Source organism: Pteropus alecto, unplaced genomic scaffold (genome assembly GCF_000325575.1).
Source record: "Pteropus alecto unplaced genomic scaffold, ASM32557v1 scaffold461, whole genome shotgun sequence".
NCBI classification, from domain to species: domain Eukaryota; kingdom Metazoa; phylum Chordata; class Mammalia; order Chiroptera; family Pteropodidae; genus Pteropus; species Pteropus alecto.
Window position 1 is genome coordinate 1674240 of NW_006431079.1, and position 16873 is coordinate 1691112.

Below are 16873 nucleotides of genomic sequence, written 5' to 3' on the forward strand. Positions count from 1 at the left end.
TTTCAAGTCTTATTATTTAAGAAACACATTTCATAAGGCTATAGCTGCCATAAATAGTGACTGCTCCAATGAATATGGGCAAAGTAAAATGAAAATCTTCTTGAAAAGATTCACCATTCTAGGTGCCATTAAGAAAACTGGTGATTCATGGGAAGAGGTGAAAATATCAACATCAACAGGAGTTTGGAAGAAGTTGAATCTAACTCTCATGATGATTTTGAGGGCTTCAAGACTGCAGTGGAGTAAGTAACTATAGATGTGGTGGGAATGGCAAGAGATTAGAAGTGGAGCCTGAAGATGTGACTGAATTGCTGTAATCTCATCATAATACTACAACGGAGGAGTTGCTTCTTATAGATGATCAAAGAAAATGGATTCTCGATATAGAATCTACTCCAGGTGAAGATACTGTGAAAACTGTTAAAATGACAACAAAGGCTTTATAATATAAAATAAACTTAGCTGATAAAGCAGCAGCAGGGTTTGAGACTCCAATTTTGAAAGAAGGTCTACTGTGGGTAAAATGCTATCAATCAGCTTCGCATGCTACACAGATATCATTTGTGAAAGGAAGACTCAGTCGATCCAAAAAACTACATGCTGTCTTATTTTTAAAAACTGCTATGCCACAACAACCTGCAGCAAAACCACCACCTTGATCAGTCAGAAGCCATCAACATCGAGGCAAGACCCTCCACCATTAAACAGACTATGTCTCACTGAAGGCTCAGATGATGGTTAGCATTTTGTAGCAATAAAGTATTTTTAAATTAAAGTATGTGCATTGTTATTTTTTAGACATAATGCTATTGCATGTTTAATAGACTACAGTATGGTGTAAATATAACATTTATATGCACTGGAAAATCCAAAAATTCGTGTAAGTCGCTTTATTATGATATTCACTTTATTGTGGTGCTCTGGAACTGAACCTGCAACATCTCTGAGGTATGCCTGTAATGATACTTACTGCCTGCGTCAGTCTTTACTATGATGACTATAATATGATTTTCCAAATTCAGCACTTCCTCTATGCTCACCAGTCAGCACTCAACATTCAGCAATTAGCCCTAATTTATTCCTGACTAACTGCTTATTTATAAATTCATTATCAGTATGGACTCATGAATTCCTACTCTTTATTTCAACATTCTATAAGTCAATACTACCCTTAATTATTTTTGTGGTAAACAGGTCCTAGATGTAGATGGGTACCCCCTTTAACCTAGTTCCTCTGTGTCCTTGTGACATGAATATAGACCTTGTTTTTAAAAATTCTTTCTTACTTTCTGGCTTACCAAAATAATCCAAGCTCATACTGTATCTATCCTGTCCCAGACCTAAAGTCAGCCGTTGCTACAAGAAGTACTGGTTCTTCTGTGAGGAATGATATCAAAAACCAAAATTATGGTTATTATGGTAAATGTTATATCATCTCTCATAGGGTGTCTTTGTTTCTGGACCAATTCTGCAGATAGACCAAGGAAATATATGCATTTACATAATATAGATCTACACACATACATGAACACATATACATGCATATATGCAGACAAACACATGTATATGTACATGTGAATACACACACATATTGTACACATGAGAAATCCTGAGTCTACACCATTACTTTCAGGTCTAATCCATTTCCACAGGACCTCCTCACTGACTCCAATACATATTTGTATGTCCCTTCTTCCAGTGAGAACTCTGTATCTTAATAACATAAACATATTTATTCATTTGCTGATTCTATATATTATGTATAAAATAGCTGCAGAATTTTTTCAGCCATCCTAACTCTAAAAACCACACCAACTAAACAGGAAAAAAGGAATTAATGATTTGTTTGCAATTCTCTCCTCAAACCTATCTAGTATTGAGGTTTTAAAGTCATAAATAGTGTTCTTAAGTAACTTTGGTTAGTTTTCCTCGTTAGTGCAGTTACGTTATTTATTTTAAAGACAGTGAAGTTTGTTTCTATACGCTTTTAAAGATTTTCTTTTTTGTTTCTTCCCATGATGGTTGATCTAATATTATTTTCTGAAGATGTGAGACCTAAACATACTTCCAGAAGTCAAAACTATATAACAATGACTACTTTCCTGAACAAACAGTATTGTGCCAATATCAATTTCCTGGTTGTTATAATGTATTAATTATAAATTATTGTTGGGGGAAAGTGGGTGACGTATACTTGAGGATTCTCTGCACCAATTTAACAACTTTATGTAAGTCGAAGTACTGTATCTATTAAAATATAAACTAAACATTTATATTTTAAAAGTCTGTGGCTGTATTAGTTTCCAATGGCTGCTATAACAAATCACCACAAACTCAATGACTAAAAACAACACAAATATATTATCTTAAAGATCTGGAGGTCAGAAGTCTGACGCTTGGGTTTTCAAACTTTTACCAACTGCCCATATTCCTCTGCTTATGTCCCTCCTTCCAACTTCAAAACTGGCAAAGGCCAGTCAAGTCTTTTTTCCTGATGTGATGTCAGAGTGCATTACTCTGACATTGACTCTTTTGTTTCCCTCCTTCCTTCATTGAAGGGCCCTTGTGACTACACTGGGCCTACCTAAAGGAACTGGCCCTCAAGTTAAATTTTGAAGAATAAGCCGAAGTTAGGGAGACAAGAACAGCAAGGCTCTTAAAGCTGAGAGATCACGTACAAAGAAACAGAACTGATGGAGGAAGAGACATACAAGTAGCTCTGCCAAGGGAAGGTTCGTGAAGAATTTGTATACTATGAGAAGGAGTCCAGGCTTTTTCCCAGAAGACTCCAGGGAAGAACTTTTCCCTCTCTACTCCTATATGAACCCTGTGCAAACCCCCACAGAAAAGATAATCCATTCTAATAATCTATCAAAAAATAAAATTCACAGTCAACATTATTTAGTATTAGAAAATTGTGAAGAAGGAACGCATGAAATTGTAAGGGATTCTAACTTATTTACATTAGTTAAAACAACCAATTAATGATATCAAGGGGGAAAATATCATACTATACTTACCAGGACAGGATTTATGTGTCATATAGAGAATGAGTTAGGGACCATATTCTAGTGCTTAAAGGATGTTTTTCATTAACCAGAAAATTATATAGTGTAACACAGAATAATTTACCTGCACCTAATTTACTTATTCCTCTAATATTTAATTCCTCAAATATTAAGAAATTACATTAATATTTTAATTTTTAACTAGCAATGCTTGTTGCTAAATTCATAACTACATAGTTACTTAGAAATCCAATTTCTTTGAACTGCAAGTCATAATCAGCTTTCTCCATAAGGCTGAATTGTTTCTTAGTCTTCGGTAGCCAACATCCATCCAAAGCTGCACAACGACGGAGAAGACAATATGAAAAACAAACAGTCCAGTGATAATTACTACTGATTTCAGTACAATGGTACATACACATCCTGTTGATTATTCAAATAGTAAAACATCCTGAAAAATTACTTCCTGATCTTAACTTTTCTTTAGGGTTAAAGTTCTAAAATTTGTAACACCAAATATTAACAAATGTATTTGTTTCCTGTTTTGAAAAACAACACCATAAACTTTTCTCCAGAATCCTATCCTTCCCTGAATAATAATGACATGCTGTACAAATAGAACACTATGCCTCAGCTTTCAAATAAAAAATTGATGAACTGAAGGCCATGATTTCAAGACAGGATATATTTCAGAAAGGCTTAAACAATTTACTATACTTCTTTCTGGTCAAATTATAAAAAAAGGGGATTTCTCATTCATTCAATCACTATTTGTTGAGTACCTATGATGCTCCAGGTACAAGGGATACTGCACTGAAGAAAAACAAGATCCCTACCTTCACAGATTAACTAAAGGCTTATATAATTTATATAGTTTAGTTTTACAACCAAAATTGAGAGGCAATGTTTAGTATCTGTTACAAATTCAGAATGTTATTTCCAAATGTTAGAAATGGAAGTCTTCTAAGTAAAAAATAGTTAAGAAATGTAACGAAATTGGGCAACCAATATGTGGGTATATTTTAGTGGTTACAAACATGGGCTTATCCCTTTGAGAGAGACATGAATTAAATATACTTTCTGAGCTTATAATTAGAGCAACATGGCAATTTTTAAATATGAAAAGTGAATTAACAAATACATATGACCACGAAGAATTCTAATCTAAAACTGTATATCTCAACAATCCATAAAAGACCGATTTTAACTAAAACTGTAGGAAGGTACAGCACATTTCCTTCTTTGTTTAATGCTATTATTTGTTTTCTGGCTCTAAGATAATCACATCAGATTATTCCAACACCAAATGGCCTGGATTCCTAGTCTGTACCTGTTCTGATTGACTAGGTTTTTAAATCTACTTTAACATCTAAATTCAAGAAGGAGGAAGCAAAAAGGGCCTTAGAAGTAGAATGGCAGACAAAAGGAAGGATAAAATAAGTGAGTAACTGGAGAATTAAAGCAAGGAGCAGAAATAACACTTCTAATTAAAACTTCTTCCTTTCTTCTCCCCCTCCTCCCATCTTCCACTATTAAACCTTTAGACTGAGCTACTGAGATGTATAAGAAATTGCTCAACTCTGGGGATGAATATAAAGAAATATAAGGCAGGCTTATATGAGCTCACAGTTCAGCGAAGATTGCAGATTGGTAAATAAATAATTAAAACAAAGAACAGAGACATGGACAAAGTGCTACAGAGCACGGAAAAGAGGGCAATTTGTCCTTCTGTAATTTGTACACTGCATTTACTTAAATGTTGGAGTAGCCATATTTTATAAGAAAAATAATCTCTAAAGTACTGAAAGAGCAAAATGAAATTTTAGACAAGAGAACTTTGTGACAATGAAGGATGATATTTAATGGCTATCTTGTCTCAGAGCATTTGCATTTATTAAAGGAAAATTCATTACAAAGATAGAGATAGCTATTTAATAGCAGCATTTAAGCACCATAAAAGGTAAATGAAGATCTTTTTGAACCACGATTCTTCTAACTGCCTCAAATTATATCATGCAGTAAACACATACTTTATTTATGTGTAATTCTAACAAGAGTAACACACTAGCCAACAAGTGCTCAATTGGTCAATGACTTTCAGTCTTTGGTATTTTAAAAATAGTTTACTTTAAAAAACTAGCATAAATATTTAATCTTTAATTGTGAAAGAAAAGCAATCAATTTCCTGATAACATTCTGACTACTTCTTACAACCCTATGTTGAAACATGATTTCAAGACAGGATATATTTCATTGAACATCAAACTATTTCATGAAGTCTTTCATGGCTCTATGACATTGCTTATGTTCTTTAGTCTGCCTGGAATGTCCATCTTCCTCTTTTCTAGCTAGTGAAAAGTTAGTTCTTGGTATTTCCATTACTGTACTAACTATACTGTACTATAATTTTTAAAACATATCTCCAGTTCATAAATTTACCAATCAACATATTCTTCTTAAAGAACTTCCTTTTAAAGAGAATAATTTTGCACAACTTAACCCTTCATTTTTTCCTCTGGCATCATTTCATCTTTTTATTTCAGGAACATAAATTATTTTTCAAACTGTTATGAAAAGTTAATATCACTTCAAGAATATGTAGCATTATAGACAGAAGCTTTTATAAGGGAAGACAAAAGAGATAATACAAAAAGTTTTCCATTAAAATATTTAAGAATAGAAATAACTTTCTGAATAGCCAGTTATAGCTACAATCAATATTTTAAGAATGTGTACAAAGTAAAAATAATATTTGTAAGATAAACTAAAGGAAAAACTCTAACATTTAAGAACTTTATAAAAACTATATTTAGTATTAGTGATAATCAACACAGATAATAATAATAGATAATATTTAACAATTATTATTGGCCTACTAATAGTTAACAAAAAACTGGCTACAGTTAAATATGGGTAAACAAAAAGATAGTATGCATATAAAATAGTTTATACCAAGTCTGAACCATGAGGAAATAGAAATTTTGAATAGACCAATAATGAGTAAGAAGACTGAAACAGTAATCAAAACCCCTGAACAAATAAAAGTCTAGGATCAGATGATTTCACTGGTGAATTCTATCAAACATTTATAGAAGAACTATTACCAATTCTTCTAAAACTCTTCCAAAAAGCTAAAGAGGAGAGAATACTCCCGAACTAATTTTCAAGGCCTACCTCATCCTAATAACAAAGCTAGATAAGGACACTACAGATAGTTCCCGACTTAAAATGGTTCAGTTTATGGTTTTTGGACTTTACAATGGTGGGAAAGCAATACACATTCAGTAGAAACCGTACTTCAAATTCTGAATTTTGATCTTTTCCCAGGCTTGTGATCTGCGGTGCGATACTCATGATGCTGAGCAGTGGCAGCGAGCCACAGCTCCCAGTCAGGCATGTGATCACCAAGGTAAACAACCATACTCTACAGTGTACTGTGTTGCCAGTGTTTTCTGGATATTGTGTCCTGAGCATGTTAGACTAAACTATGATGTTCAGTAGGTTAGCTATATTAAATGCATTTTTGACTTAATGCTGGGTTTATCAGGACATACCCTCGTTGTAAGTCAAGGAGCATCTGAAGGAGCATAAGAAAACTATAGGCGAATATCCCTGATGAATACGAATTCAATAATTCCTAATAAAATACCACCAAACTGATTCAACGACACATTAAAAGGATCATACATAATGATAAAGTGGGATTTATTCCTGGGATGCAAGGATGGTTTAACATACACGAATCAATCAATGAGATAAACCATATTAATAGAAAGATTTAAAAAATCACATGATCATCTCAATACAGAAAAGCACTCGACAAAATTCAATATCGTTTTACAATAAAAATTCTCAACAAGTTAGGTATAGAAGAAACGTACTTCAATATGATAAATGCCATATATGACAGGCCCACAGCTAACATATTACTCAACAGTGAAAGGTTAAAAACTTTCCTGGTAAGATCAGGAATAAGACATGGGGGCCTACTTTCAGCTCTCCTACTCAGCATAGTACTGCAAGTCGTAGCCAGAGTAATTATTAGGCAAGAAAAAACATTAAAAACATCCAAATCAGAAAGGAAAAAGTAAAACTGTTTCTGTTTGCAGATAAAATGATCTTATATATAGAAAATTGTAGAATCCACCAAAAAGCTACTTAGACTAAATGAATTCAATAAAGTTACAGAATACAATTAACATACAAAAATCAGTTGCATTTCTATATTCTAAGAATGAAATACCTAAAAAAGAAATAATAAAAAAATTCCATTTATAACAGCATCAAAAATAACAGAATACTTAGGAATAAATGTAACCAAGAGGTGAAAGATCTGTATGTTGAAAACTACAAAACTTTGATGAAACTGGAAACACAAATAAATGGAAAGGTACCCATGTTCATGGGTCAAAAGAATTAATATTCTTAAAATGACCATATTACACAAAAACATTCAATGCAATTTTTATCGAAATTGTAATTGTAACTGAATTCATATGGAACCATAAAAGAACTCAAATAACCAAAGCAATCCTGAGAAAAAATATAAACCTGGAGGTATTATAATTCTTGATTTCAAATTATATTACAAATCTATAGTAATTAAAACAGTACAGTACCAGCATAAAAACAGACATAGAGATCAATGGAACAGAATCAAGAATGTAGAAATAAACTCATACATATAAGGTCAATTCATTCTTGACGAAGAAGCCAAAACTATTCAGTGGGTAAAAGAGAGTCTCTTCACTACATAGTGCTGGAAAACTGAATATTCACATGCAAAAGAATGAAACTGGACTCCATCTCACATCAATACACACAAAGAAAACTTGAAATGAATCAGATACATAAATTTAAAAACCCAAACTATAAAACTTCTAGAAGAAAACAGAGAAAAAAGTTACATTGACCTGGGCAATGATTTTTTGGATGTGACATCAAAAGTGCAAGCAGCAAAAGCAAAAATAAACAAATGAGACTTCAAATTAAAAAGTTTCTATACAGCAAAATAAACAATCAGCAAAATAAACAATCAGTATAAAATAGGAGAAAATATATGTAAACCATCTATCTGATAAGGGATTAATATCCAAAATATGTAAGGAACTCATACAACTCAAAAGCAAAACAAATAAACAAACAAACAATCTAATTAAAAAAATGGGCAAAAGACTTGAATAGACATTTTTCTAAAGAAGACATACAAATGTCAACAGGTATATGAAAAGAACTTAACATCACTAACCATCAAAGAAATGAAAATCAAAACCACAATGAGATACTATCTTACACCTGTAAGAATGATTATTATCAAAAAGAAAAGAGACAAGTGTTGGCAAGGCTGTGGAGAAAAGGGAACCGTTGCTCACCGTTGGTGGGTTGGTGGGAATATAAATTGATGCAGCCATTATGGAAAACAGTATGGAGTTTTCTCAAAAATTTAAAAATAGAACTACCATATAATCCAGCAATTTCATGTCTGGGTATATATCTGAAGGAAATGAAATCATTGTCTCAAAGAGATACCTTCACTCCTGTGTTCATTGTATCATTACTCACAATAGCCAAGCCATGGAAACAACCTAAGTGTCCAACATAAATGACTGTATAAAGATAATGTGGTATATATAATGCAATGGAATATTATACAACCAAAAAAAGAAGGAAATTCTGCCTTTTGTGACAACATAGAGAAAATGTGAAGACATCATGCTAAGTGAAAGATGTCAGATAGACTGATTAAACAAATATTTTATGTTCTAACTTATATGTGGAATCTAAAATAGGTGAATTCATAGAAATAGAGAGTAGAATGGTTGTTGTCAGGTGCTAAAAGGGTAAGAGGAAATGGGCAGATGTTAGTCAAAGGGTACAAAGGGTAGGTGAATAAATTCTAATGTACAGCACGGTGACTATAATTAACAATTCTATATTATACACTTGAAAGATGTTGAGAACATATCTTAAATGTTATTAACACACACTCGTATACACATAGAAATTATAATTATGTGAGGGAATGGAGGTTTCACTAACTTTACAGTGTTCATCATTTCACAATATATATATTCATCAAGTCATCACATTGTAAACCTTAAACTTACATATATTGTATGTCAATAATATCTTATCAATAAAGCTGGAAAAAGTATAAACACAGGTGATACAAGACTAATGTTTAACTATGAAAACAGAGTAATGATAGCTGAAGGCCCAAGATCACTTTAGTCTGTGATTTTAAAAATGTCTAATAAATAGTATACTGTAAAAATTGGGGAATAAATATTCTAAAACTAGTGTGTTTTCAATTAAAATCCAAATTATAAGTGAGTAGATATGACAAAAGATACCATGAGAATTTAAAAAAAATTATTTGGGTCAAAGAGAGACACCTGAGTTAAACAGCTGTAGATTAGATTTTAAAAATCTGAGAGGCTATAAAAACCAGTTCCTGTGAATATAATCTTATTATTAAAAAAAAAAAAAACACCTACAGTTTTCCACACTTAAAACACAGATCTCCAGATGAACAAAAATAGTTTATATAAGCTGCAACAAGAAACAAACAAAAAAGATGGTAAGAAATTAAGGTAATCAACAGGAAATTATGGGGACTGAGGTGGGTGATAGCAGCAGTCCACATAATTATTTCAGGCAGTGAGAACTCTCAAAGTGTGGAATAGAAATTTGGAGACAAGAAACAAGGAAATTTTATCATTACATTTATGTTTTTCACAGGAAAACTAGTCAAGGCTACAAAACAATCTTACAGTCTTATCCGCTTCCTGTCTATGCTTTGTAAAATATAACACCACGCCACCCCCAACCCAGGTAGTGAACTCTGATAATGGTCTAATATTGGCTTTCAACAACAGTCCAACCAAAATGACTGGTGATAACACATGCCTTCAGACAGAATTATCAGTACCACATGCTTCAGAAACTACAACTCTGCATATAGTGCTATTTTAGAAGCATCTTTCTCCTCTCATTTCTTATCTTTTCCCTATTCTTTCCCTGAAAAAGTAAACTTTGAATATGTAAGCAAAAGATAATGAAGCTCAAAATACCAAAGAGTAAAATAATGAAATCTGATCTTCAAATGACTAATCATCATGTGTTTTGGGGCACTTCATCCATTCACAGAATATTTCCTAATGAAATATAATTGCCATTCTCTTCATAGCTAGTGTATTCATTCACTTATTCAACAAACGCCGATGCCTTCTGTGCCCAAGGCACTATGCCAGATATACCAGACACAAAGAATAAAAAATTCTAATTATTCTTTTATTATCCTCTTATTTATAAAGGCAGTTCTTGACATTCACAGTCTAGCAAGGGGAAACACCATATGCTCCCTAGAGATATCTGAGAATCAACATATCAGCCTGATAGAGCCGTACTGCCGAATTCTGCATTTTTTGTTATTTGAAAAAGATAAAAATCTCTCATTTGTCCAAGTCCAAGTAATAATACTTAAAAAAAAAAACAAAAAAACAAAACTTAGCTATACATATAGAGTTAAACAGTTTTACAAGGTTTGAAAAAATATTTTTTATTGCAAGATAAAGCACACATATAGAAAACCATATAAATCTAATGTATGACTTAGTGAATTATCTAATAAACACTATCTGGGTCAAGAAGGACAAGTCTGTCAGCAACCCTAGGATCCCCTTCCATGTGCCCCCAATTACAACAACCTCTCTACTGCCATAAGTAACCATTATCCTGACTTTATTCTATTAGCCATTTCCCTGATTTTTTTCTACAGTTTCATCATCCAAATGTGCATTCCTGGACACTACAGTTCAATCTTACTCTATTAAAAATGGGACATGTTTTAAATCTCCTTTAATCTAGAGGTTCCTTTCTTTATAATTTATTTGTTAAAGAACCAGGGACATGTTATCAATAGAGTCTTCACAAGAGCCTGGCTTTTGACAGTTACAGTCTCTTGGTACAGTTCTATATGTTCCCCTGTCTTCTGTATTTCCTGCAATCAGATTCAGATTTAATCTCTGGCAAAACTACATGTAATGTTTGGGAAGTCTTGGCACATAATATCTGCTCGTTTTTCTTCTTATGATAATAGTTATTGATGCTTAAATCTTTATTCATTGAGGGTTGTAAAATGATAATGTTCTATTTCTATAACTTCTTTTCCATTTATTGATAGAATACTTTTAAAAAGAGACAATTTCCCTCATCTATTATTGGAATACCTTGTACTATAGTTCATATAGGCAAGGCAGAATAAATGCTTGATTCATCTCCTTTATTGATAAGTTTTCAAGGTAACATATTGGTTCCCTGCCATTCTTATTTTAATATTAGTATGAATTGGTTCCCTGTCATTTTTATTTTAATATTAGTATGAATTCATGGATTTAAAAATATTTGCTGCGCTTCAAACAATTACAATTATTATCATTTTTGAAGTTCAAATTGTACCATCTTAGATCAGTTGTAAGCCTCTTCAAGATGGTTTCTGAGTTTGTCTGACAGGGTCCTAGTATTTTTTTCTTTATCAAGATAAAATTCACATACTATAACATTCCTCATTTTAAAATGTACAAGTTAATGGTTTTTAATACAGTCACAGGTTGTAAAACCATCACTAGTGTCGAACTTCAAAATAATTTCATGACCTGAAGAGAAACTCTATATTCATTAGCAGTCAAATTTCCACTGCCCACTCCCCTCTAGCTCACGGCAACCACTAATTTACTTTCCGATTCTAAGGATTTGCCTACTCTAGAAACTTCATATAAATGGAATCATATAATATGCATCCTTTTGTCCCTGGCTTCTTTCACTTAGCATTTGTTTTCAAGATTCATTGATGGTGTAGCATGTATCAACACTTCATTCCTTTTTATGGATGAATAATACTCCATTGTGTGGATATACCACATTTGTTTAATGGTTCTTTTATATTTAATGATTGTTTTTTATATTATTGATTCATGTCAGGTGATATGAGCTTAAAATAAATATTTTTTGGTAAATTTCCAAAAGAAGACATTAAAAATGGGAGAAAAGACATACCCAGCTGCTGGAACAGGAGAGCCACACTAGTGCCTGTGACAGGAAGACTATCATGCAAAGGAGTCTGGATCAGCTGTCTATCTCCGGCACCCAAGGAAAACAGCTTCTGCACAATGAGAAACACACACACATGAACACATAACTGATTTCTTTTCAGATATTTTCTTAAATAAAAAAATCCCTTTGTAGTCCAGCTTCAGAGCAGACACTGACCATATTCAGATCCAATTAACAGATGCAAAGGGTGAGAATGTAGCCCAACCACTCAAGTTACTTTGTGCCCAAATGAATACAGTACATGAAAACTCAATAGTTGAAAGCTGAAAATTTAGTAACAATGAAATATAAAAATCACTGACAATTATACTTCACTAAAAAAAATAAAATGTTAAAGTTAACATTTATATGCCAATTATATACCAATAAAAATGGGAAAAATAAAATATAATATGAACCACATATGTAATTTAAAAATTTCTAAGAGCTATAATAAAAGTTTTTTAAAATTAAAATTTAAAATAAATAAAATAAAGTTAACAAAAATCTCATCATAATAAAGGCCCATAAAACAAATCTACTGCTTTAAAGTTTAGGTGCATTTGTAACCAAACTCCCATTTTAAATTCTGCTCTTGGAGCAGAAGTAGAAGAATGAAGGAGAAGAGAGCAGTTAGGAAAAAAAGGAGTGAAAACAAGAGCAACAAAAGATACTGGGATAGACAGAAGACAGTTAAAAAGGCAAAGGGCAACGGAAAAGGATGCCAATTTAATTATTAAAAACATTTTTGTCAGACTGAAGATAAACCATGTAATTTTTAGAAGATTACCCTCTCATCCAATATTACGTGTGAATAAGCAAAATAAGTGATTAACTAATCAATTTTAGGGCTTAAGAGTCTCTCTCTCTCTTTTTTTTTTTTTTTAAGATATCGTACCTTAGATACATTAAGTCAGAGAGCTGAGGTTCTTATTTTTCTACTTCAGAGACGAATAAGAAAATCTCAAGACATACAGAAAGTGAAAAACACATGACCATTGTGAGAAAGTTTCATTTCAGTAGAAGGTCTTTATGTCCTCATTTGAGGCTCAATCTATAACAAAATCCTTGGGAATATTTAAGGTATAGTTTATACTTTCCAAAGATCTGTGATCTTGGACCATGGTCAACATTATTACTAAAGGTGGCAAACTGAAATAAGAAAAATTGGCCCTCTTCTTTTAATAGCTTAAATGTAAGGTATTCTATTAAAGATTATATATAACACACGAAATGGTTTTAGGACCAAATACAATTGCTGTTATCCAGGGAAGTGAATAAGTAACTATTCAGAAATAGTTATAAGGTTGAAAAAAACTGTTTTGAGAGTTTTCTTAATGTGATTTAATTTTTTCACTTTAAAATTTTAATTTAAGTTAATAAAATGAGGCATAACTAATGTAGAGTAAAAGGGGTAGAAAGAACATATTTTAAAAGTTCAATTTTAAAAAGTGTATTTCCAAGAAAATGTAAACTAGAGTTCAAGTTACACGAAATATGACTTCTAATTATGCTATGTGAAAGGTGAACCCTGTGTTAAAATTAACCTTATGACCTAAGAAAAGAATGGAATCTTGGGTCTCTGGAAGGCAGACCATAGGGACAATGCTTAACTAAACGAAGGCCCTCTTTAAAGCAAAAATATTTAAAGAATTCTTTTTTTTCCTTTTCTTCATAAAATTAAATTAACTGGAGGAAAGGAGATGAGGAACAGGCCCTCTTCATCTCCCTTTTTATTCTATTTACCTGAGACCCTCCAGCCGCTGGGACAAGGCACGCACACAGGTTTGCAATGAGACTTTCCAAGGAGACATTCAGACTATCCACATATACAGTGTAGATCAAACCCAGGCAAGCCTGCAAAGGGAAGATGCACGTAGTTATGTCATGAAAAAAAAAATAAGCACTAAAAATAAATTGTTGTGACATCTGTTCCCAGGAAAATTTCTCTTTGAACCTAGCAAAGTATATTCTACAGTAACCATGGAATAAATTTTAAGCAGCAAATGTTATTAAGTTTATTAAATTTTCCTCCAGAACCAGAAGCTCTAAATAAACATTTGAGATGAGCTTACAAAGAACAGAAATCCATAATTTGTAAAACAAGTGTTTGTGTTGGGATAATCACTCTGGTAAATTTGTAGGACTTGAAATTGTTTTTTCTCATCTTATTTTGTAAAATGCAAATTTCAAGATAAACATTTAGAAATTTCATCTTCTTTTGGCATTCTTATAAATTCTGAGCATTTATTCTACATAAAAATTTAACTCATGTGAATTAACACAAAAACAGCAAAATAGAGACAAGATATGATTAATACTTTAAGCTCAGAAGAAAGTAAGTGGTAAAATGGAAGATAAAATCAATCTTTGAGTCTTTCAGTTTGTTAAATTTTGTAACTCTGAAAAATCAGTATTAGTTAGGAGTCACCCCATTGTCACTGAAATCTTGGCATCAAGTTATTTTTCTAGAATACATATAATTTCAACAATATGAAAAAGTTTGCCAGAAATTATGTGTTAATTTCCCAAATCCTTGGGAAATTTTAAGGTACAGTTTACACTTTTTAAAGAAGATCTGTGATTTTGGACCACTGTAAACATTACTGCTAACAAAGGTAGCAACTGAAATAATAATAAAAAAAAGCCCTCTTCTTTCAAAGCTTAAATGTAGTTATAACTAAATTAAAATTTTTTCTTACATTTAAAAATTCTGGGCATCTAAAAAACACAATATCTGGAAGTAAACAGTATTTTAAAGCTATGTTGGCAGTGGTACAATTAGAACGATTTGAAATCTCAAATATCTATCCTATTTACTTAAAGCTGGACTCATCAAAAGAAGGTGAGTAAAAGTACACAATGTAGTTATATTACTAATGCATTTTAAATTTGCTATAGGTAATCAAAAAATTTCTTTAAAATACATAAATTTTGGAATCAGTAAACATGAGACCTTTTTAAAACAAACACTACATCCTTAGAAATTTAAAGTCACATTAACTTACTCAGGTATTTTTTCATTCAACATGCATACGTTTCTGCTGTGTTCACACTAATTTTATTTTATTGATGAATTCCTAAATCAATTTAAAGATATTTGAAATACAAAGAAGTTGTTACCAAGGTTCACTCAAAATAGATTTATACAATAATACAGATCAACAATGACAACTAAGAGTTCTTTACCCTAAAAATTTCTGGATAATCTAATCTGGATACCAACACCAAGCTTTTGGGAGCAAACACTTCTGCAGGCTGAATTAAACCAGACACTTCCACTTCACCTTCAATCTCTTCTTTCTTTGTTCCCTAGAAAAAGAGGTACTGTAAGTAACAGACAGAACTTCCTAGGTTTATAACTCACAAAAGATAGACATATCACACAGTTTCATAATTTACAAAATCTAAAATTAATTAGAAAATGAAATTTATAATCGATAAAACTCAAACTATAAATAAAGAGCATACTTTGAAAGGAATCTAAGTAGGCAAAGAAATTATGAAGCAGGGCATACTTGCATTTTTGAAAAGCTCCTTAAGCTCCAGATACATACCACAACTTTATCTGAGCATTTGGTTTCTGTATGAGGTATCAGTAATCAAAGGTAAATAAGAAACATTCAAGTTATTTTAAATAGCAACCCCAAAACTAAAAATGACACTCATTTAAATGGAAAGTCAGTTTTCAAGAAAAAAAAATCTGTTTTAGAAGGTACTAATTTTCATTTTTGTTCTTCTGCTTGTCCAACTCTTTCAAACAAAAGTGATAATCATTTAGAATTCTGAGGCTTCCAGAATGCTCAATGCACTTAGAAGTAAAGTCCAATCAGCTCTAAATTCCTTTTGCCCCTAAACAACAATGTTGACTTTTAAAAGATTTTTATACACAAAACTAAGTTTCAGAATGTGCTTCATGCCACTGAACTGTTTACTTAAAAATGGTTAAAATGGTAAATCTTATGTCATATATATATTGCAGCACAATAAAAACACCTAGATAAAAATACAACTGTTTCAATGACTAAACACTGGTTAATGAAATAAACTTAGAAAAATATTACTCTCATTTATGTGTTAACAAACATTTCCTGTGCACCTACTATTCTATGATACTATATGATCCACTACAAAATTTTAAGTTAAAAAAAACAACAACAACAAAAGGCAAGGTAGTAAAGCATTCAGATTTACTTCTAGATGATATTCTGAGATGCTAGGATATCTTCCACAACCAGAATCTTCTCTTTACTTTCCATTAATCAAAGGTCCAGCTTAAAATTTCTTTCTTCCTGAAGCCTTTCCTTTACCAATTTTTCTCTTACTCTTAATTCCTAGCACAGTTCACCAATGTATCACACTTGCTCATACTTATTTCTCCTGCCAAACCTCTCCCTCAAATGCCATAAAATGCCATATCCAACTGCCTGCTTGACATCTTCACTTGGATGGCTAACAGGTATCTCAAAGATGTCTAAAACATAGCTCCAATCTTTCCCCTGAAATTTCACTCCTCCTGCAGTATTCTCTACGTCAGTTAGTGGAAATCCTATTCTTCCATTTGGCAAATCAAAAATCCTGATTCTCCTCTCATATCCCATACCCAAACTGTCCGCATATCCTGATTTCTCACCATCTCCTCTGTTACCACAACACCGTGAGCCACCATCATTGCTTGCCTGCATTGTTTTAACAGCTTCCCTTAGTCTCCTCCCCTATTCCTCTTTAGCCTCACTAGGCTTCCTTGCTGCTCCTTAAACATGCTGGGCACA

General features: G+C 32.2%; 1 protein-coding gene across 4 annotated transcripts in view; it reads right to left on the bottom strand.

Moving 5' to 3' along the window:
• Positions 1–16873, bottom strand: part of SBF2 (SET binding factor 2) — a 367203-nt gene that overhangs the window by 162357 nt on the left and 187973 nt on the right. For all 4 annotated transcript variants that reach the window (XM_015596647.2, XM_015596644.2, XM_025038517.1 and 1 more), the window contains exons 4-6: positions 15291–15413; positions 13848–13958; positions 12066–12171 (exon numbers count right to left, since the gene is read on the bottom strand). In XM_015596647.2, the coding sequence (XP_015452133.1) occupies positions 12066–12171; positions 13848–13958; positions 15291–15413 (340 nt within the window). The remainder of the gene's footprint in view (positions 1–12065; positions 12172–13847; positions 13959–15290; positions 15414–16873) is intronic.